Here is a 21,812-nt window from a genome sequence, read left to right on the forward strand (position 1 = left end):
AAGGGGGAAAAAAAAACGCTGAAAGAGAACTAGACAAAGTAACAACTGAAAGTGCTGATGGGGGTCGGGGATTTGATCGAGTACAGCCAATCAAAGAAATCTAAGAATAAAAATAGGGAAAAAAATAGTGACACCGAGCGGCCTCAATCACCTCATCGGTTTTCTAAATGAGGCCAGGTAAGGTTCACTGGGCAATGATTGGTTGTAATGTCACTTTCAGTCGCCACCAAGAAGTAAAATAGACATCTACTGAAATTGCTAAAGAAATGAATATCTTTTGCCACTCTTCATGATGTAGATCCAAAATATAATAGATCACACACTTTTAGTTTGGATGTTTTTTGTTTGTTTTTTTTTGTCCAAAAATGTTTTGCGCTTGTTGGCTGAAAAACAATTTTTCACAACGGGTAGGTACATCATTGAAAAAAAAAAAAATCTCCATATCAAAACCACTACTGCATGTGCATGTTTGTGTTTTAACGCGGGGGAGGAGGAAATCCCAAGTATTCCTTGGCGGCTTCCCATGACCTCAGTGAGGTTTACAACTCCTGTGTGCTTGTCTTCTGCAGCTTCTCCACTCTTATCTAAACACAGACAGAAGACAAGGGAGAAAGTAATGAAAGCTGATACTGGTACTGCTACCTCACATGACTAGACTACACATTTACAGATGCACAAGTAACAGTCTTGTTCATTGTTTTCACTACAGAACATGCGAAAGTCATTATTCTGTCTCTTGTTCATTTTATACGTGTGGTCGGAAACCAAGTTTCATCAAGGTTTTTGTAGCTTAATGATATGAAGTCCGCCAGTACGTCTTGACTCCACCCACATGGAGTGTTTTATTGATGAACCGTTTCTTGGTGGAAGCTTGAAAATGAATAAATGTTTCTTGGTGACTTTAATGATGCATTGGCTTATGATGTCAGTCCTCAGTCAGTCGGGGCACAAACTACTTTGATGGAAGTGGTCAAAATTGCCTTTTTGATTTCCATTCTAGCTGAACAGAGTCGTCGAGCACAAGGAGGATAAAAAATATCAAGTATGACGCCACAAGGCAGCGCTAATTAGCTCCACCATTTGCCCCCTCTGCAAACTACTACTGTACTACCTGTTCTTAAAAAGAGTTTTTGGGATGAAATTTGAGCAAAAGTGTGATCGATTGATGGTATTTATCTTCAAGGTGGACAATGTAAATAATTTTCTCTCTTGTAGAAACATTCTGTTGGTCCATCACTATGTAAGGAAGGTAGTGTATCTCGGGGTTTTTTTTGACTGCCGAAAACGTTTACACAAATATGGAATGTACTTCCTCAATTGATCATGAATAACCAGACATTTTTGTTAACATACAATTTAGATGATAGTCTGTGTAAAGTTAATCTGACAGATGAGCTGCAAATCTATTTTTGCATGAATCTTGCATTGCACTTGCATAAAATGAACACTTGAAGGAGCCGTTGCCCTCTCATTACCCTCGTAAACTACAATTTGAAGCACTCTTCAAACACCTGACGTAAAGTCAGGTAATGTGACTAATCATGCCTCTATTTGAATTATAATGACCACATGAAATATATACTGACAGACAGTAACTAATTATCACGCTTTCGGTCGCTGTCTCTTTGAGAAGAGTATGTCTTATTTTAGTAGTTGGGGCGATGGGCATTAAAAATAGAAGATGTTGCGTTCAAATGCCGTGCAAAATTTTAGAAGGCAACGTTAAACTTTACGTACACGAGTGTACTGTTTGCGAGTACACACAGAAGTGTAGTTGATAAGTATATGAAATTCGCCACTACTGGTGAACTTAATTTATCATCTTCAATGGCACTAAACAGAAGCGAAACAATAGTGGCGCGGCCTTTTAAGAAACGTTACGATGACGTCAGCACGTATTCCTACGTGTGGTGCGTCAAACCATCGATGAAATGGGTATATTCCCACGTTCAGTGAAGGCAGCGTGATTGAGTGACGACTTGAAGTGAAGTTAGTTCCACTTTGAACATCACGCTATAACCCCTTCGGATAGTTTTAATGTTATCGTTTTAAATTGCGCGGGTTAAAGTTCGGTTCAATGACAAGATCGGGTAGTAAGGGGCGGAAAGGAAAATGCCTTCCCACGCGGGGAAGATGCGGACTTTCGAAATGAATTTAGTGGCGACCCGCGCGTGAGACAGGAAGACTGGTGAACAACGGTAGTGTGACCGTGACGACCGCGGACGCGTTTTGTTTCATGCCCTCGTCGTAGTTGACGTGCCGGGCGATTAGTTGAGCCTAACCGGGACTGCTTCTTTGCTGCGGGGTGGACTGAACGCGAACCCACAGAAGCGCGTCTCGTGTATTCGGATAGGTCACCCCGTGGGTTCCAACATGGGCACCCAGGGCACAGGACGGAAAAGAAACAGCAACAAGGAGAGATCCACGGCAGAGGACGATGCCTTGAATCTTATCGCCAGAGAGGTGAGTTCAATCTGCCCGCAGTTAAATTCTTTGTGTGTTAAGCAACCGTCCCCAAAAGTTATGTGTTGTTTTGTGTTTCTCACATGAGTTCAGAAATAACCAATGGCGTAAGCTTAAACTCAATGAGCTCAAGTCTTGTTTTTGTTGTCCACGCGGAAGACTCAACGCAATATTTTGGCCATGCTAAAGCGAGTTATCATTTTTTTACATGTCATCTAGAGTTGAGGCAGAACGTATTATGCCGGTGTTGTCATCATAACTAAAGCCAACTACTGTTTACAACAGCCATTCTCCAATGGAGGTACGAGGATTTCCGGGGGTACATGAAGGCACTTCGGGGTGTATGTGAAATTTGAACACGGTTTCTTCAATGATCAGCAAATGTAATGTCTTGCTTTAAAATACTGTGGCGGGAACACTACAGTTTTCATTTTAAGAGCAAATTAATTGGAACATGATTCAATTTATAGCACAAAGCCATACCTTCGCAAATGCTCTTCCACAGTTTTAATAATTCAGTCATGGATGGCGCAGCACTCTGAAGTCTTTTTTAATCCAAAAATACTTTGCCAAGGAGGGTGTACTTTGTTAAAAACAATTCACACAGGGTACATTATTTAAAAAAAAAAAGTTTGAAAACCACTGGTTTAGATCATTCCAATATTAACACTAATGCGAAAAAAAAGTTTGATGATTGATTAACGACCAATTCTTTTGATGATTCCAAAAATGAGGCGTTTTAATGTCTTTAAAAAATGGCATGATGGGTAGCACAGAACAAACATGAAGCCTTCTCATCGCAAGTGAAAAACAACTAATTCTTTTGATCGATAAAGCAACTGATAGAGGTCATCGACCTTGACCCAGAAGATTCATCCCAGTTTCCTCATTTTAGATGAAAAACAAAATACATGTTTTGACAGCCCCAAAATGGCCTTCAAGCCTCAAATTAAGTGGCATTATTAATCTCGTGTGGCTGTGTTTCCAATACTGCACGTCAACTAAAAGCAACCAAGTGTTCTATTGTCTGGTAAAATAAGACTTTACCTGACTTTAAAATTGTGACTTCCCTGTGGAATTTTACTGTTAATTATTCAGCACAGTATAAAATGTGTTAACCCCCAAAGCCAGTTTGTCATCATTAACAATTGATTTACTTGAGCAAAGTGATTTTGTATACTCACTTTTTTTAAAATAAATGGGTCAATTTGACTCATAATGTAACATGAGGATGTCTGCAGTTCATGTAAATACGAGCCACCAATGACGACTATGATGTTCCTGTTAATCGTTGAAACACATGTACAAACTTGCACCGCAACGCAGCTAACTGCACAGTAACGCAAGATTGCAGTCGACACAATTTGCAAGCTGCTGTTTGGAAACACGTGCTGAATTCAGGTTGGGGCAAGCTGGTCTTTTCCCCAATTTCATCTGATAAGTTTTATTTGCTCTACTGCTTTGCAGCTGAAGTTTTACATACATACAGAAGTCGATAGGTGGTTTCAGTCCCTGTCAGTTATTGGCAGTTATACAGTGAGAAATAATCTTGCCAAACGAGTAATGAATTTACAGTCTTAGGGATGTCATATTTGTAGTGGTGTGTCTCGGTGTATTTTATTCAGCCACTCCAGAAAATAATATGCATCTGTGTAAAACAACACAATAAAGGCATACAACATTTTGCAAAGGGGTCACTGTTACACAATTAAATCAGAACTTTTCTCATATTCCAATTAATATACTCTTACTTTGAAAAGAAAAATATACATTACATACAAACATTCATTACATTTGCTGAGACTTGCAGGAACCCTATTAAAATCACTACTAAATCATTAAAATCACCACTAGCTTATAGTACTGTTTATTATGATATCAGTAAAAATGATACTTGTATTATTTTTTTCATTTTGAATGTTAGAAGGGAATTTGATCAATTGATGCAATAGTTAGTAACAGTAGTTATGAGTAAAATGATTTATTCCATACATTTGACTGACATCAATTCAACCACAAAAATGAGAAACCACTGCACTTGAATCCAATAAATACAAAAGAAATGAAAACACCTCTATAAACAGTATGAGTGCTAATGCCAGAGATTTTGGATGTAGACCAATATAATTTGATATTGTGTTTTTCTTTTTATATTTTTTGACTGATGTTAGACCAATCCTGTAAGTAATAGTATGTACGTTCCCCATGATGTTAGTGATATCACAAATTGTGTTGCTCTCCTAGCCAGTTAATTACCAAAACTGTCTCCAAGCCCAATACAAACAGAATGAGAAATCATTTTTCTTTTCAGTTTTTCATCTCGATAGCGGCAGAAATGCTTGCCTGCTTTTTGAAGTGACAGCAAAGTCAAGTCCCTCATACTGTATGTGACAAACTGGGTGGTGGTCCAACCACGCTGATGAGTTGGCCTGTGCTAGCTGCGAAAGAGTTTAAAAATAGCAACCAGAAAAGATCAGCTGTCGCAACACCCTGCTTTTAGAGGAGGTCTGTACGGAAGGGGTTGGGGGCGGGGGGGGGGGGGGGGGGGGGGGGGTGAGAAGCTGTGCCGTTTGCTTGAAAATGTACTGATAATTGCACGTCTCAATTATTTTTTGCAAAGCCCCTCCCACTTCCCCCCAACTCATCTGGGTGACTATAAGATTGTTATCTATAAACATCACATAAATACAGTATTATCTATAAACATTACATAAGTACGGGATACCTAATTTTTTTTTCCTTTTTAACTTGAACAAAAGACAAGAAAAATCCATTTTCAACAAACTTTTGACATTTTATAGGGTTTATAACATTCCAGGTGAGTCTGCAACGGTGCATTAAAGTGCCTGAAAAAAAAAAAAAAACATATTAAATACATTTTTGTTGTGTTCATTCCATTAATTACAATCGTAATCGTCAAGAATGACTGGTGAAACTTTTCGTCTCTATGGCCCAGCCCTAGTAAATAGAAGAGTGGCACATTTTTACTAAGCCACATCAGATGCTTCAGTTTTACACAGCAATTAAAGCAAGGATTAAAATGGCTGGGTTGTACGCGCCATCTCGCCGGGGAAGCTCAGTGGGGCATTAAAAGACTGTGAAGACTGGATTAATCTGAGGGGCTTGCTGGTGATGATGTGAGGAGTAGCCACACATAGCCAACAGGCCAAAAAGAGCATTGGCAAGCAAGCTTGTTAATCATTATTGGGAGGGGATAAGCAAAGTTCAACAGAAACAAGCAGAATATTGTTGGGCCGGACACGATGGCAGTGCGCGTAAGGCCAACATAGGCAGGAACCCTTTCTCCTTAAAAGGATGTGGTCCGTTTTGTGTTCACTTCCTCCTCATGACATCACCTCATCAGATTGTTATCGGGAACTGCTTCCTGTTGATTTCGCCAAGCCAGGTTTCTCGAACAGCTTTGGGGAATCGAGGCTCGTCGCTTCAGGTGTTCTGACCTAATTGTCCAATCAGATTTTGTACAGTTGTTCAGAACCTTTTTTTTGTAGTGGTTTATCTCCAAGGTTTATTCCATTTACAAGTTAGTCTGAAACAGAAAAAAATAACTTCAAATGCCATCAATGTGCCTGAAATTAAAACCATGCCAATTCTAATTTAGAATAGAAACATTTTTTTACAATTGAACCGTTTGACGCTGAAAGAAATATTATCTCATTCAATAATAAGTGTTAATTGATCTGCAACATTAATGCGGGATTATCAATATTTTAAACACTTTAACCTGAAGAAGGTGGGGGTAAAAGGGGTGAACCTGAAGTAAAGGTGGGGGTGACCCACTATTTGAGGGAAAAAACTGACCTAACCCCAAAAAAAACTTTCTGGGACATTTGTGTCGAATTTATTCAACTTTGGAACTATATGTGTAGTGGTATCTGGTGGTGGATTTATTCAGCAACTCCAGAAGATAAATTGTGCAGCATATTTTTTTTTCCTGGCCCTCCTGTCATAAAATCATGTCTGTAATGAAAATGTGCATCCGTTTAAAACATAACAAAATAAAGGTGTATAAATAAATAAAGGAGTCGCGATAACACAAGCGAGAGTTGTTTTTTACTCAAATTAAGAGCTAATCAATTGGAACATGAAGCAGCTTATTGCTAAATGTTCTGTTTTATACAGATGTGTGTTGTCATTAATGAAGCAAAGAGCCTGAAATGGCTTCTATTGATAAAAGATTGGATGTTACGCAATCTATCTTCTGGAGTTACTGAATAAAATATGCCTGGAGACATTACGGGAAAGTTTAATGGCTCAAACATAAATGGCACACCACTTTTTTAAAATCGTTCATTTTCCATCTATAAAAAGCTTTGGTTAGGTATATTTCCCAGGGGGTACGTCATTAAAACAAAAAGGTTGCGAACCACTAATGTAAACTTATGTGAAGAATTTGCTGTTTGCTTTGTGTTTCCTGCTGGTGAGGAGACAGCTGCTTTCGCGTTGTTTATTTTAGTCCTCCTGACCTGACGTAGCCTGCGCGTTTGCTGATTGCAGGCGTCAAAGATCCACAGCTGTTCCCGTGTTTGCCTTGAGGTTTGGTTGAACTTGCCATCCTCCACCTCAATTCCCAGATGAAACTTGGATGTAGTTGTAAAGGCGTATGTGATTTTTTTTTTTTTTTTTTTTTTTTTACAAATCCAATCTAATGTCCCTGAGATCAGTTTTGATTTATTGACCAATGTTTTCCGCAAATTATCCGCAGAGATGTCCATTCGGGGTTTACTACACAAATGAGCTCCTTAAGGTCAACTTTCATTTCCCACCAGCCAAAAGGTTCAAATTGTAATCAAAGAATATGAAAAGAAGGGATTGGTAAATCACGCGCACGTTTAAAAGATGAATGCGCCAAAAATAAAAGCCTTTTTCTCAAAACTTGGGATTTCAACTTGGCAACATCAGTTTGCTGTAACGGCTTCAATTTTTTAGCAAATTATTCGATATCATTTTAAAGGGATTCAAGTGTAGAATTTGAATAAGTGTAGAAATTTATTTATTTTTGGGTGGCTTTGTAAATGTATGCCAGATCTTATCATGGTCCAAAAAAAGCATCATTATTTTCATCCCCCCTGCTCAGTCACCTTATTTAACATGCTCTGAATTACATCCAATTAGGGCATTATTAATAGCTGTAATGAACCCCCCCCCCCCCCCCCCCCCCCCCCCCCCCCAAAATGTACTGCCACATCTTTCGACCTAGTTCAGTTCATCTCTCTTGGCGTGTCTGTACGTCGAACTCCCAAGAAAAGTCGCTCATTCACCAGTAATTATGACATTGGGCTATTTTTTTGTTTTTTTAAGTTATGCTATCAAATTTGTGTATTAATTGTGTATTATTTGTGTATTAATTTGTGATTTTTAAAATGGAAAGTTTGAAAAAGAGCTAAATCATGAAATTGCGGTTTTCCAAAAAGGGCACTTTGCTTGATGGAGACGTGTTTGCAATTGTTACTAACTCCTTCAGACATTCAATCCCGAGGACGTGTTTTTCCGTTTTTGTTTTAAGAGTGTGGGCATTAAGTCCCAGGTAGTTATGTTTTCCAATTTTCTTCCCAAGTATTTTGCTAAAGAAGGGTGAAAAATGGCTAGTAGCAAGTAATCGATTACTTGGGGTAATTAAAGTATGAACGTAATCAACTATCCAGCCCACTAATCTGTATTAAAGGTACATAGTCATAGAAGTTGTAGGAGTTCTTTGTTGAGCGATTTTGTAAAAAAAAAAAAAAAAAATGAGCACATGAGACTTGGGGGGGTATTAAATGGGTGGACCCCATCCGGGTATAGTCAGCACACAATGTAAGCTGGCATTCAAAAGAATGCCACTTTCATCACCATCATGATGCATATTGTACTGCGTTGTAATGTGTGCCAATGCACACCCTACCTAAATTTGACCGTACATTATGTGCTTGTGCACGGATAACGCTAATATCTGCCTCAGACACCATAGCTCAGCTTTGCCGTAATAGGCAAAACAATTCCAGTGTAAGATGTGAAAGAAGCCAATTTTCTCATGTAAAAACAATAAATGAGAGTTTGCAGTTTGTTGCTTTCTAGTTGTGAGAAAAGGCAAGCCTTGTAGAGCGCTTGTGTGTTCCCGTTGCTTGGTCATGCTGACTGACATGAAGGAAGTGCATTAGTGCAATCAAAGGAGGGGTTTCTGTGCCTCTGCCCACAGGCAAACAAGATGGAGCTACACATGTCTACCACAATGTTACAGGAAGGAAATGCTTACACATTCTTTGAGCAAGTCACGCTTTGAGCGCTCCTTTTAAGGAAAAGACTCTTAGTTCCAGCGGAGCAATGGCCATGTTCTATAAACACGGCTATAAATACATCCTACAATTTTCTCGTGTTTAGAAACACAACATTGCATCTAGTGAGCTTCTGCTGTCGAAAGCTCATTGGCGATTGATCGCTCGTTACTCACTGACATTCGGCATGTGAATAAATCAAATCCACCTATTGTAATGTTTTCCTCATTCTTGTTTTTTTCCTGTTCCCCTCACAGGCTGAAGCCCGACTGGCGGCCAAGAGGGCGGCGAGGGCAGAAGCCAGAGAGATCCGCATGCGGGAACTTGAGAGGCAACAAAAAGAGGTGAACAATTGGGCCTTATCTGGCTTTATTAAAGAAAAACGTAAGAGCGATGTCAACTGTGGTTCTCAAATGGGGATATGAGTAGTCGGGGCACACGAATGCACTCAATGGTTCTCAAATGAGGGTACGAGAAGCCGAGAGGGCGGTTGTTCATTTATTTATTTATTTATATTGAATGCAGCTTTCAGCGAATTTATATCCGTAAATCTGTAAATGTTTTGATTAAAATAATCTACACTTAATGACAAAGATTAGCTCCAGTTGTCTTAACAGGGTACTTGTCTGAAAACGTATTTGACAGAGTACATCATTGGAAAAATATTGTGAGCCATTGGCCTAGCGTAATATCTGATACCGATCCAATATCAGAGAAAATTCTTAGTGCTAGTGCCAGGGGAGTGACTTATCTGACTGGTATTAATCATAATAAATGGATTTCTTTTTTTCTCTTTAAAATGTACAATGAAACTTTTGAAGGCAAACCTCAAGGACATGCCTGCTGTCTAATACGCCCCTTCTCACATCAGCGCTATTACCTTTTTGTCTCAGCATGGTTACCGGATGGTTTTTGTGGTGTTTGACCTCTGGTTTAGCACGTCTGATCTGTAGCAAAGGGTGCTTTTTATAGCTCCTTATTATTAGCCTCACGTAATCTCATACATGTAGACAGACCTTTGCCACCCCCCCCCCCCCCCCCACCACCACCACCACCGCCCCCGCCGCTACAACTTAACTATAAAGAGTTAATCGCTGTTAGCGTAGCTTACAGTATGTCTTACATAAATGCCTTTTTTATTATAGAAAATAGTTCACATTTTCTTAATATGCCGTTTTAATAGTCCCTCAAGATCCAGGTACTGAAGTCACATGCACAAGATTACTGACTATTGTTTGTGTGTGTGTTTTAAATCCTTTAACTGAGTTCTAAAGTAGCTTAGCGGGTTGCGCTCCTCGGTCCAAGCTACATTGTTGCACTCTGTTCGAGTTGTTGACTCCAGCAATGCGGCTACCACACGTTTTGGTCATGGATGCTTTCTCCGAAGCTGATGATTTGGACACAATGACAGATGGATTGTCAAATTTTAATTGGATTTAGATTTCCCGGGTCTCGTTTGGATTTAATTTTCTACATTCCTTCCCGGGTGCCATCCATCCGATTGGTTCTTACCTAGCGACTTTTGAGGAATGCGGTGTGCCGCCGTGCCCTGATGTCTACAAAAACGGCCGGGCGTCTCCTGGCAGGGAGGCGGCTGAGGGCGGCCTTCAGCAGGCGCCCTCGGAGCCCCCCTGTCAAAAAGGCCAACGCGGTGAGTGAAATAGCGTATGTGCAAACATGCTAAGCTGATTGTGCAACTCGGTCCATGAATGGGCTTACGTGGCCACCCGCCTTTCCAGCTCATTAGCGTCCAGACACAGATAAGCAACGGTTTTGTCTGAGTTCTTGGTGGGCTTGCTGACGCCGCACTCCGCTCCCCGAATTTAGTCAAATAGAACAGTGGTTCACAACCTTTTTACACTGATGCACCCCCGCTCTGTAGCCATATTTTTGGATGGGGGGAGTGCTGTGCTATCTCTGATTTATGAAACTTTGGAGCGCCATTTCTACTCGTCTCTCTTGTGCACATAAAGATTATTATCGACATAAAGCATCCTTTTAGATCTTAGTACAGACATGTTCTCACAAAGACTGACAATGTTGAAGACAGTTTTCAAGTGATTTGACAGATGATGCAAGGTAGAATATCACAGTTTGGTTCATAACATTATAGGGAAGTTTGTTTTTTTTCTTCTTTTGATTGAAATTCAAATAACCTCCTGACTATAGCCTTTTATGAACTCTACTATATTTTTCCCTAAAGCATTTACACAATGTAATAATTATTATTCTTAATCCCTGCAGTGCCTTTACGTACCCTCATTTGAGAACTGCTGGTATAGATAATAAAAAACAAAAGCAACAAAATAGAAAGCGCATCGAGGGATCAATTGTGAGGTTGATGTCAGATTTGAAAGAATATGAAATATTCTATGAAATATTCTAGAGAGGCCGACAGTGGGTGGTAGCCCTGTTCTGTCCCTTCTATTATTTGTGTGACTGTGGTGCCACAGTGCACAAATCTAAGACGCTGACCTTCACCACCAAAACGGCTGATCCAGTACAAACATTGTTGACTCTGCTTCATTAGATCATCGCTACGGACCTGACCAAACAGAACCAGAGCCAGAACATTGGCTTCACAAGGGCATTACTTTTATCCAGGAGAGTCTTAATGAGGTCAAGGGGGTGAAGCCAGAATTACAAAGCAGTCAATCCATTTATTAGGCAAGCATTCAGTACAACAGAGATGGCGCTAGTAAATCAAATTTCAGTGTGGAATTGCAGGCATGGAAAGGGAAGCAACCAGCACGCTGTAGCGAATTTCGTACTCAAGATGAAACTACGATCAAATCGAGGGAAAAGCGTTTTAAAACTGATCACGTGAATATTCACGACTTGAGTCCAATTCAGGTTGTGCAGCTTGGATTGGAAAAAAGTGGCTTAGCATAGCTTAGTTTAGCTTAGCATAGGCGATCAACTTGGGCCCTGCCATAGTAAGCTTCCTCTTGCTTCAGGCAGGGGGTCCTGGCCTCAAGCCATTTGAGGCAAGCAGCAAAGTAGCCGCTTCAGAGCCCAGGCAAAAGTTTCTACATAGAACCTAGTGACAGTCTTCTGATGCGTCACAAAGTATACATTGTGTCACACAGTGATTGATTATTGCCTTTCATCTGCCCATTTCCAGTACGGATGCATGTGTACGTGCGTGTTTGTGTATGTATGTAGCCGTTTCTGAGCAGTTTGAAGCTAGAATAAGGCAGAAACAGTTAAGAGTTGTGCGCAAAGTTAAATTTATTCTGTGACCATGTTTGAATGGAAGTGTACATAATGAATCCATTTCAGCCAATCCCCCAAAATGTAACGCCTTTATTTGTAAGAAATATCGGTTTTCTTAGTTTAACATGTAATGGTAAGCACAAAACAATTCCGGCCAATTCAAATTAACAGTGGGCAGATAAAGAGTTGCGAATTATTATTCTGGTGCAAAAGTGTCCCTGGGGCCCATATCCAAAATCAAGGCAATGTTAAGATTGAGTTGAAAGTACTAATACCAAGAAGTCTGCACTTACATTCAGGTCTCTGCTCTGTAGTTTCTCTTCTTCTGGTCTGAGTCATTTTGTGCTCCCACTGCCTCAGCAGAATTTAAAGCAACATTCTCAATGAGTTACTGGCTGATTCTGGTGCCATTTTCTGTCTCATATATTTCTTTTTCTCTACTTTTTGACATCTTCCGATCTCTCACTCACACTCTGTTCTCTCTCCGATTGCTGGTGGTGCGCAGATCTTTCAGGTGCAGAAGGTATGCTTCTCACTCAAAACGTGTGCTTTAAGTCAATTTTGGTGGTGCTTTAACTTTTTTTTTTTTATCATTTTCTTTTCTTTTTTTTGTTCAGAAATATTATGGCTTGAATCCCAAATCAGATGAGCGATCAGACAGCAAATGGGGAGATATTGAGCAATGGATGGTACCGTCTTTGTAATGCGGTGGCGGCGCCGCCGCCTTTTCACTAACTTCATTGCATGTCCGCCTTCGTTGTTGTTTTGAGTTGTGTGGCTTTTATGGTCTGGTTTTTGGAGTTGTGTTCCTCTTGGCAAGACTGCAGGTGGTAACGAATCAAAGCTTGATCCTCTGTAAAAATCGTCTTAGGGGAGCACGTTTGACTATTTGGCTTGCAGTCAGCACGACCATCTGCCCTCTGGGTGTGGACTGCACGAGATTTGCTGTGTCGGATTTCTCATGTCACAACCGAGTTTCAATTTCACCAGGGAATTTGACTGACAGTATATTGACTGTTTGACGTGAATGTCACTAACCGTGACTAAAGGAATGTTTTTTTGTGAAATTTAATCTGCGCTTGTAAAGTCCCTGAAAAGTGAAAATGTCTTGTAAATATGTTACACCCCAGAAGTGTCGCTAACAACCCTGCCAAATTTGAATGCCAAATTGAAGCACCCAACATATGAAATAAAAATTGGAAAAAAAACATGCCTTTCTCCCCACGCCACAGATGCGCCTGCTGAATACACAGAAATACTCTCTGAATAAATGCTGCTTCATCCAACACAGAAATTTCACTTCAGAAAATATCCACTTAAAACTTCCTGTGGCTGGAAAAGGCAACCCATACCTTGGCCTGTTTCGATAATGAATATATTAATAAAAATGGGCACAATGAATTGAGACTGGAGAAATTGCTATTTGGATACATGTTGGGTTTACATACATCAACATCACTAGCGCTGCTTTTTTTCTCTGTCTTCAGTTCACTGCTGTGGGATTAGGCACTCACATGCACGTACACACACGCACGCACAAAATAGAATGAACGGCTTTTGAAAACCTGTTCATTCAGTTCAGTTCATTTAGCATGTATCGTCCATTCATAGGCACATACAATTATGCACATTTTTTAATGAGGCACAACAGTATACATTAGCAATAGTAATCACCAGCTAGCACGATACTCCTTTATCAGGGTTTGTTTATGCACTTTGGGTTCTGCGAAGGTTCGCTACGCCCGCTAAAAATGAGATTGGCAACCGGCACAGAGTGCCAGAATTGTCAGTGTTTCCATGCAGCTTGTAGTCAAGACAGTATAGCTCTAATGCAAAATCTCTGGTACATCAAGAGATTTTGCTTGAAATTGTTGTACTTTGTTTTCATACAAAAAAAAAAGCCGTACCACAAAATTTTCTGGGAACATTTATCATCTGGAAAATTTGTTTTCATGACAGGCCTACTCATACCAGTCAAATTGTGACACCTCATAAGATTCAGTTAAAATCACATAATTCAGTCTAAATCACATTTGTATCCATCTTTAAACATATCTAATGCACATTTTAAAAAAAACATGTCTGAATTTACTTTACAGGGTCTTTAATTTCTGATGTACTGACCTCAGTTATAACGTAACCGTGAAATGCATCTCAAGTGTTTGACGTGCGCTGTTACTAACAATGATTAAAGCAGCGAGAGCTTATATTAGAAGAGCACCGCTCAAATAGAGTGGAGCCCCTGTCACAAAGACATCGTCCAGCATCATCAAGTGCTTTCATGTCCTCTCTTTCTTCTCTGCTTGAGCTGCATCTTTCTTCACTCTTCTCCTTTTCCCTTGGTCACCGTGGCTTCCTCCTTTGCTTTTTTTTTTTCCCCCCTCCCAACATGCAGGAGGACAGTGAGCGATACTCACGACCCTCACACATGCACACGGTTTGTACAACTTTACGTGTCATTACTTTTTTTTATCCGTTCAAATCCAATGCTAAAGACACACAAATGATGTTCTGCTGTTAGCGAAGTGTGCACAATATTGTGGACGTTCAAATTTCATTTGACAAATATAAGCAAAGATTTCACGGTTTTTAATCCACACAGTTTGTGAAATAGATGTGTGCAGGTCAATCAAAAGTAGCATGTCATGCAAAACTAAAAATGAAAAGAACAGAAATTTAAAAAGAGTTTTTTGCCCCATTAAGCATATATTTCAAACTGATTGATATAATCTTTTTTTCTCAAGTGTTAAATATTTACCTTGTGCATGTAGGGATTTTAAGTAGTATGATTCGTCTGAAATTAATGTTTTCCATGAATATTTAAGATTGACGTACATTTTTACTCAGATTCTGGGATAAGACTAGTGTTGGATGGATGTGTTCTCATATGTTTTTTTTCTCCACAACACAGCACAAATACAAAACCTGTCTCAAGATGGCTCTGCATTAGGCATAATAAATTTTCATGGACACAAAGTTCTCATCTCTGATCTACCTGTGAAATGTGCCTTGTGTGTTTCTCACACAGTTTTCAGATGACGACGAACGGATGTCGGTGGGAAGCCGAGGCAGCGTCAGGGTCAGTGTCAAAAAAATTCTGAACTTATTTTCTGTTTCATCGTCTACAGTTTAGACCAGTAATTCTCAAATGGGGGTACATGAGATTTGAACATAGTAGGAATCAGCAAATCCCAATTTCATGTTGAGGCAGGTGCGGCAAGTTTTTCTTTTCAAATTAAGAACAAATCAATTGGAACATTATGAAACCTATTGCTAAATGTTCTTATTTTCAGTTTCAAATGATAATAATAGTCATAATGATAAAAAGAGCAAAACAGATAATGCTACAAGTCTTTTTTTTATTTGAAAGAAAATGCTTTGCACTGGTTAGGGATTACTTAGCATTGAATAAAAAGTTGAGGCCTCCCGGTTTAGGTTTCATATAATGGAGAATATGAAAAGACATTTTGTGGAATTGCTGCACAAAAAAAAACTACTGCTAGAGGACATTTAGTATTTTGGGAAAATTTTCTTGTTTTAAAATGTTTCTGCCAGTTGTCCCTGAGCAAGTCATCCTGAATGTGACATAGCGGTTTTAGGACAATGCAGTGTCTTTCCGGGGGCAAGTGTCCCTAGTTTTTTTTTTTTTTTTTAGATTGAGGTATGATCGAGAAGTCGCTTCGTTCGATCTTTCATGATGCCCCAACGATCAGGAATTGACGACGGTGGAAAAAAGTTTTTTTTTAAAGTAGTTGTTGTTTTTGTATCTCTAACACAGTCAGATTTGGATGCCGTTTACGGTGCCGGGGTAAGGCTGTGGAATGAAAAAGTTTGAACAACACACCTAACTCTTGTGTGCCGTGCTGTATTTGGTTTCTTTTGTTTTCTGCCTATGCATGATATTGTGTCATAGATTTTGAGCATAGTGTATAATAGCTAAACTGGTTCATATTGACATATGTTTGTAGCTACTGAAATAACACAGTGTCGGCTTGCTCTTTTTTTCACAACGTTCATACCTTGTGACTCCGTTTTTATGTATATATTTACCGGTATTATTTTGATTGTGGATATAACACAAAAAAAAAGATTCTATTTGTGATTTTATGTTAAGGTGTACAAAAAATAGTGCTTTGAACAAAGTAGCCCAAAACATTTCCCTACTGGTTGTGTTTCCTCCCGCTGTTTCCCAGTTGTTTGTAGTCATTTTTTTTTTTTTTTTTTTTTTTGGGGGGGGGGGGGGTACATTAACAAAAGAACGACATTTTCTTAATCCTGATCTGTTCCAACATGAGCTTGAAGACTTTGCCAAAAAATATGCAAATTTTTTGTTGAAATTTCTAAATTCAAGCCTATGTTTGTTGAGCAACTTTTCAAATTTGATGTATTTATCCTTCAAAATTAATTTTAGACATACATGGTAAACTAAATATATAAATTGTAAAATTGTAACTATGTTAGGAGAGATCCTAGGGTCATTTGTGTGTCTTAAAAAATCACATGAAAGCTTAAACAAGTAAATAGCTCTCTATAATTTTCTACTATAACTCAATTCCTGCAAAACCTCTATATTACAAATGTTAAAATGTCACTTTTCATTTTTTTTTTCAACAAAATCTGCAGTGTCTTTCCAGCGTCAGCAGAATCTTTTCTAAAGTAAACTGAAAATGTAATCAGTTCCCTGTTAAGTTAACAGTTTCCTATTGATTTATTATCTGGGATTTTTTTTTAAAGACCAATGTTGAGATTTGTCAGAAATAACAGGTCGATTATTGATCTATTTAGACTATCTAGACTGTCACAAAAATGACTAAAAATAATACAATAACCAGTTCAATTACAAATCCTCGTTGCATGTAGTTATGGTGCAAGCAGTGGTGATTTTGGGATTATACGTCACCTCATGTACGCTGATGTCATTCTTCCTGTGCCTTTAAGGGCTCGTCCTTGCCCTTGCATAAATCCAAGAAAAAGAAGAAACATAAGCACAAGGAGAAGGACGTATGTAATTGTCCAGCGATTGTGGCTTCAATATTTTTTGAAAAAAAAGGAAAAATGACTTTTGCACTCTTGCTTTGTAGAGGAACGACCATGATGATGCATACAGTCGGGTTAGTAGCCATTTGTCCAAATGATATTTAACTCTCGTGTCAATAAAGTCACTCAGATAATCAGATTAACACTTGAGTGCTTTGAGAAAACCCCGCACGTTGACTTGTACTCACGACTTTGACAAAACCGGTAACGTTGCCTTTAGTACAGTAAAAGTTGAGTGTGCTTGACCTTATTCATTTTGTTTGTTTGCTGGATTACGCACAATCTTAGAGGCTTGGTTTGATAAGCTTTGCCTTGTGACTGATAAGTGACAACGTCAGCAAGGACACGTGTGTCAGTGAAACCTTTCATCGTCATTGGGTCTATAGCAAAAAAAATGGATAAATTAGTCTAGCAATTGAACATATGAATTGCCATTGTAAAATGGAATATTTCCAAATCTCCACTGACTTTGACTCCAATTGCTTTGACTATTGAGCAAAATGATTGAAATTTCAGCCACATATGGCAGTGAACTGACCTTAACACAGCAGCTTAGATGACAAAGAGCAACTCTTGAGAAAAGAAGCTTCAAGCAATTTATTTTTAAGTTTTAAAACAAAGAGTACTTCTTATATATTTTAAACAACCACAACTTTGTGGTAAAATCCATTTAGCTTAAAGCTAACAGCCAATACACAAGTCCCTAGGCAAGCTAGCAAATAGCATTGGTGCCAAATTTGTGTTTATTTTTATTCATTTCATTTTTTAAGTTTTAAAACAAAGGGAAATCGGCGTATTTTTAATACAACCACAACTTTGCTGTCAAGTTTATTTAGCAGCTTAATGCCAACAACCAATGCTAAACTCCCTGGACTGGATAACAAATACACTTAATGCTAAAGTTGGGATTAGCTTTGTTTTTGTTTTTTTTTAACAAAAAAAAGTACACATTGTGTACTTAAAACAAACCCACAGACTTTGCTGTGAAGTTTATTTGACCTAACACTAACCAATGAAACCCCACCCCCACCCCCCCAAAGAGGCGAAACAGTAACATCTACGCAAAGTGTAAAGGTGTCTTAATTCCAATGTAGTTTATTTGTGGCATATGGGCTTCTTATCGCAGGCCTCTTACGCCTCATCTGACTTGTACAGCATCAATGGTCTGTCCACCAGCAGGAACCCAGGTTCAACTGGTTCCTTCCAGGTTTGTATGGAACTCATATTGCATGAAAAAAGATGAGAACCGCCCTCCACTTGCACCTCTGTGACCTGACTCTTTTGCCAACATCACACTTGATCAGCCAGTTGTTTCATTGGCTTTTTATGGAATCAGCAGTCATTAGCAGCACGCATTTGGATCAAAACACGATCTCACAAGGAGCGCTGCCCGTCCAGCACTTTTGAACTCGGAGTAGCATATGTCCAGACGTGCATTAGGATTCTAACCACTAAACAGAAATGCGTAAATGTAAACATGCTAAAGAGTGAGCGAAAAGCTGGTGTGTGCTCTGTATCATGTGGCATGAAATACAGAACTCCTTATATGAGGACAGTCTCTGCTCTGGGTCGCGGCGAATGTCGGGCTCCAACTCTGGCGCACATGTAAGTCTTTTTTTTGTTTGTTTTGGTTGTTTGTTTTTTTTGGCATGGTGAGATTCTTGGTCTGGAGTGTGAGCTCGTCAACAATGAAATGTTATTTGCTGTGTGGAAAGTTTTGTTGATTCTGATGTGACTGGTAGATGTTTGGTGGAGATGTTCACTGATACTCAATTTGGTTTATTTTTACAGTTCCTCCAATAACTCTTTTTTTTTTTTTTTTTTTTTTTTTTACCCTTGTTTTTGTTAGATGTTTTGGAGCATTTTGACTGATTTTTTTAAAAACCCACAGCATATTGCTTTTTGTGATGAGCATACTGAAAGGAAGACCAGAGCTTTTACTAGAAAAACAAAAGGACACAAAAAAAATAACCCTTTGAAATCGAGGATTTTGTATCAACTAAAATTTCATGCATGTTTGCTTTTGTTTAGAGCTGCCAACGAACAATTATTTTAATAATCAATGTCATTAATATTGATGGATATTTTGGATTTGCTTTTAAACTGATAATAATTAAAATGATATATCAGACGAGGACACCCCTAATCAATTAATTGAATAACAAATTAGGGGTGACATCTCTAACTGCAAAACATTAAAAACAAGCATGGGAAAGCATTAATACAGTGTGTATAATGTGTGTGTCATTTTGTATCGTTAAAGACCGCCAATTAAAAGCATGAGTCAGTGACAATGAATTGGCATCTAATCGTAACTGGCCTGCGCATGTGCATGTGAGCAGCCTAATCTGGGACAGAAGCGTAACCGCGTCTTCCCTCGACAGCCTTTAGAGTACGGCAGTTACCGCGGTTCCAACTCCAGAACTTCCAGCCGGGCCAATTCGGCCCGCACCAGCCCAGTGGTGAGTCTGACCAAAATAGTGACGGCAAAATGAGGACTCATGAAGCACCGGTGATATTTTATTGCTCCTCTAGAGGGCACTCTTGGTTTAAGTATGCAGCGGTAATCGAATACATTTTTAATTCTCTAGCCTTTATCTTTAAACCAAGGGCACAATCTAAAGGTGCAGAAAAAAAAGTGGTTCATGAGGGTTCATTTTCCTATCGCTGCCGCAAGCTATCAAATACAGCAACTTCAAATGTCTTCCATCTGTTTTGTTAGTGGATTCTTCTGCTAATTTTGTATAGCCCGATTTTTGTGGACTTGATCTGAGCGGCTGTGTGTTGTCTTCATCCGGTGGTAGGACAACTGTGGCTCTGTTGCCAGCCTCTTACGAAGCACTTCCAGTAGCAGAGGGCTCTCCAGGGATCTGGATGATGTTACGATTCCAGATTTTTCTGACGTAAGGCTCTTTTCTGCTCGCAAGAGGCCATTTTTATGCCCGCTAAACCCAACCTGCTTGTTGCTCTATTGGCCGATTTATGTGTCACATTGGACGCATTTCAATAAAGTGTCAACTCACAAGCTAACGAATGGACTCTCACGTTTATCTGAAACTGGGTTTTTAATCTCTTTGCTAATTTGTGCATATTTACAAGGTGTTATGACCTCATGTTTGTAAATGTCTAAATTCTTGAACGGATGCATGAGGGAAAATGTTGTAAATAGTTTTTTTTTTTTCCTCTGGAATAGAATTTTCCCAGTCTGACCAGGGCATGGGAAGTCCAGCTCGATACTATTTGAATATTTAAACTACATAAATTCCCTGATGACTTTGTAAGAGATTCTGCTGACCCCGGGAACACTGCAACTTCTGTTTTAGTTCAAAATTAAAACAAAGCTGAATGAAATGTTCACCTGGGTTGAAATTTGAAAGAACTAGATTCACTGAAGAAACCTATGGAGTTGTATTTACTACTGGTTTAGGTTTCACTTATATTTGCAAGACATACTAATAACATATTGTCCAAACGTTATAAAAAAAAAAACAGCTCTACTACTACTACTACTACTGATGACCAATAATCAATATTGGACCTGGAAAAAAAAAAAACTGTATATCTCTGTAAGACAAAAATGTGACTTGGACATCCTAGCTCTGGTGTGCCTGTCATCAAGTATGAATTTAAACCAAGTAAATGTTTTGTTTGCTGCCTATTTCTGAAAATGTTTGTTGGATTTTGAGACATTTCTCCTTTAAAAAAGGGACTTTTTTATGGCTGGTTTCTTTCCCGTATGGTTCTAGCCCAGCGGCCTACATGTCAGCCTGGCGTTGCTCTAATTTCTTTTTACCTACTTCCATAGGTTGACGACAGGGATTATCTAGAGAAAGTAAGTTGAACAACAAACACTGAGCAGGTTACACTACTTTCTCTTTTTTTTTTCATTTGCGTTGCTCACTTTTTCAGGGTTCTCGAGCGGGTTCCGTATTAACGGCGGCCACTCTCACCTCACTTGGCGGAACTTCTTCGCGGAGAGGAAGTGTAGAGACTGCCGTCACAGATGCTGAAACGGCTACGAGAGAAATTAAGGTAGTGCAAAAGAAAACCTGCATTCTCTGTATGCCCGTCAGCCCTTTCTTCCTTCCTGCTTTGCCTTTGCTGATGGCGCTCACTGAAAGCTTTTCTTGGTCACTGGTGCTACTCTCACTTTTCACCAGGAAATTCATGAACTCAAGGATCAGATTCAAGATGTGGAGTCCAAGTACACTCAGAACCTAAAAGAAGCCAAGGTATAAGAACCGGAGGCAACTGTCAAACATATTTTCTACGCTTTCCACCATGCACCACACATTTCAAGTCGTCATACTGTCTGTTTTTCACAATAAAATATTTCCATGTTACGGACATTATGATTGTTAAATTACACTCCCGTCACATTTAGTATACTAAGACAACTACTATCTTCTGCTGTTTCCGGCCATGTTACAACATTTTAGGCATTGTCTTGTTTGCTTCTGAATTATTATGTTGCTTTGACACACTTAAAAGAATGTAGAAAAAGAATTCAAACCCGGATCCCTGGATTCCATTAAGTGGAGTTTTATGTGATCACATCCTCATCCTTACTTGAAATAGTTCAGTAGAAGTCGTATATATTGTATAATGAACTCGTAACCTATAAGTGACCTCGATACAATGCCCTATAAGAATTACTGTTCACTCTTCAACTTATAGCTTGCAGGCTCACTTTATTAATGCTTTCTCTGATGTTTTCTTGTTTCAGCCAACTTAATCTTCCTGCATAAAATTTACAGATGAAGTAGACCATAAAGAAAGAAAAATGAAGTGAGCCAACGTTTTCAATGTCTCGTTGTTGAATTT

At 39.1% G+C, this 21,812-nt stretch overlaps 1 protein-coding gene across 1 annotated transcript in view; it reads left to right on the top strand.

Annotated features, from left to right (window-relative positions):
- The first annotated feature begins 2,283 nt into the window (after positions 1 to 2,283).
- The window catches only part of lrrfip1a (leucine rich repeat (in FLII) interacting protein 1a), a 30,538-nt gene continuing 11,009 nt past the window's right edge, over positions 2,284 to 21,812 (top strand). Inside the window, exons 1-15 of the mRNA XM_088415016.1 lie at positions 2,284 to 2,463; positions 8,993 to 9,079; positions 12,457 to 12,474; positions 12,569 to 12,640; positions 14,347 to 14,388; positions 14,980 to 15,030; positions 16,890 to 16,952; positions 17,033 to 17,066; positions 18,083 to 18,195; positions 18,525 to 18,593; positions 19,373 to 19,450; positions 19,793 to 19,891; positions 20,794 to 20,820; positions 20,898 to 21,020; positions 21,149 to 21,220. Of these exons, the coding sequence (XP_088271142.1) occupies positions 2,374 to 2,463; positions 8,993 to 9,079; positions 12,457 to 12,474; positions 12,569 to 12,640; positions 14,347 to 14,388; positions 14,980 to 15,030; positions 16,890 to 16,952; positions 17,033 to 17,066; positions 18,083 to 18,195; positions 18,525 to 18,593; positions 19,373 to 19,450; positions 19,793 to 19,891; positions 20,794 to 20,820; positions 20,898 to 21,020; positions 21,149 to 21,220 (1,038 nt within the window). The 5' untranslated portion in view covers positions 2,284 to 2,373. The remainder of the gene's footprint in view (positions 2,464 to 8,992; positions 9,080 to 12,456; positions 12,475 to 12,568; positions 12,641 to 14,346; positions 14,389 to 14,979; positions 15,031 to 16,889; positions 16,953 to 17,032; positions 17,067 to 18,082; positions 18,196 to 18,524; positions 18,594 to 19,372; positions 19,451 to 19,792; positions 19,892 to 20,793; positions 20,821 to 20,897; positions 21,021 to 21,148; positions 21,221 to 21,812) is intronic.

The sequence above is a fragment of the Hippichthys cyanospilos genome, chromosome 5 (assembly GCF_059441005.1).
Source record: "Hippichthys cyanospilos isolate Australia breed blue-spotted pipefish chromosome 5, RoL_Hcya_1.0, whole genome shotgun sequence".
Taxonomy (NCBI): domain Eukaryota; kingdom Metazoa; phylum Chordata; class Actinopteri; order Syngnathiformes; family Syngnathidae; genus Hippichthys; species Hippichthys cyanospilos.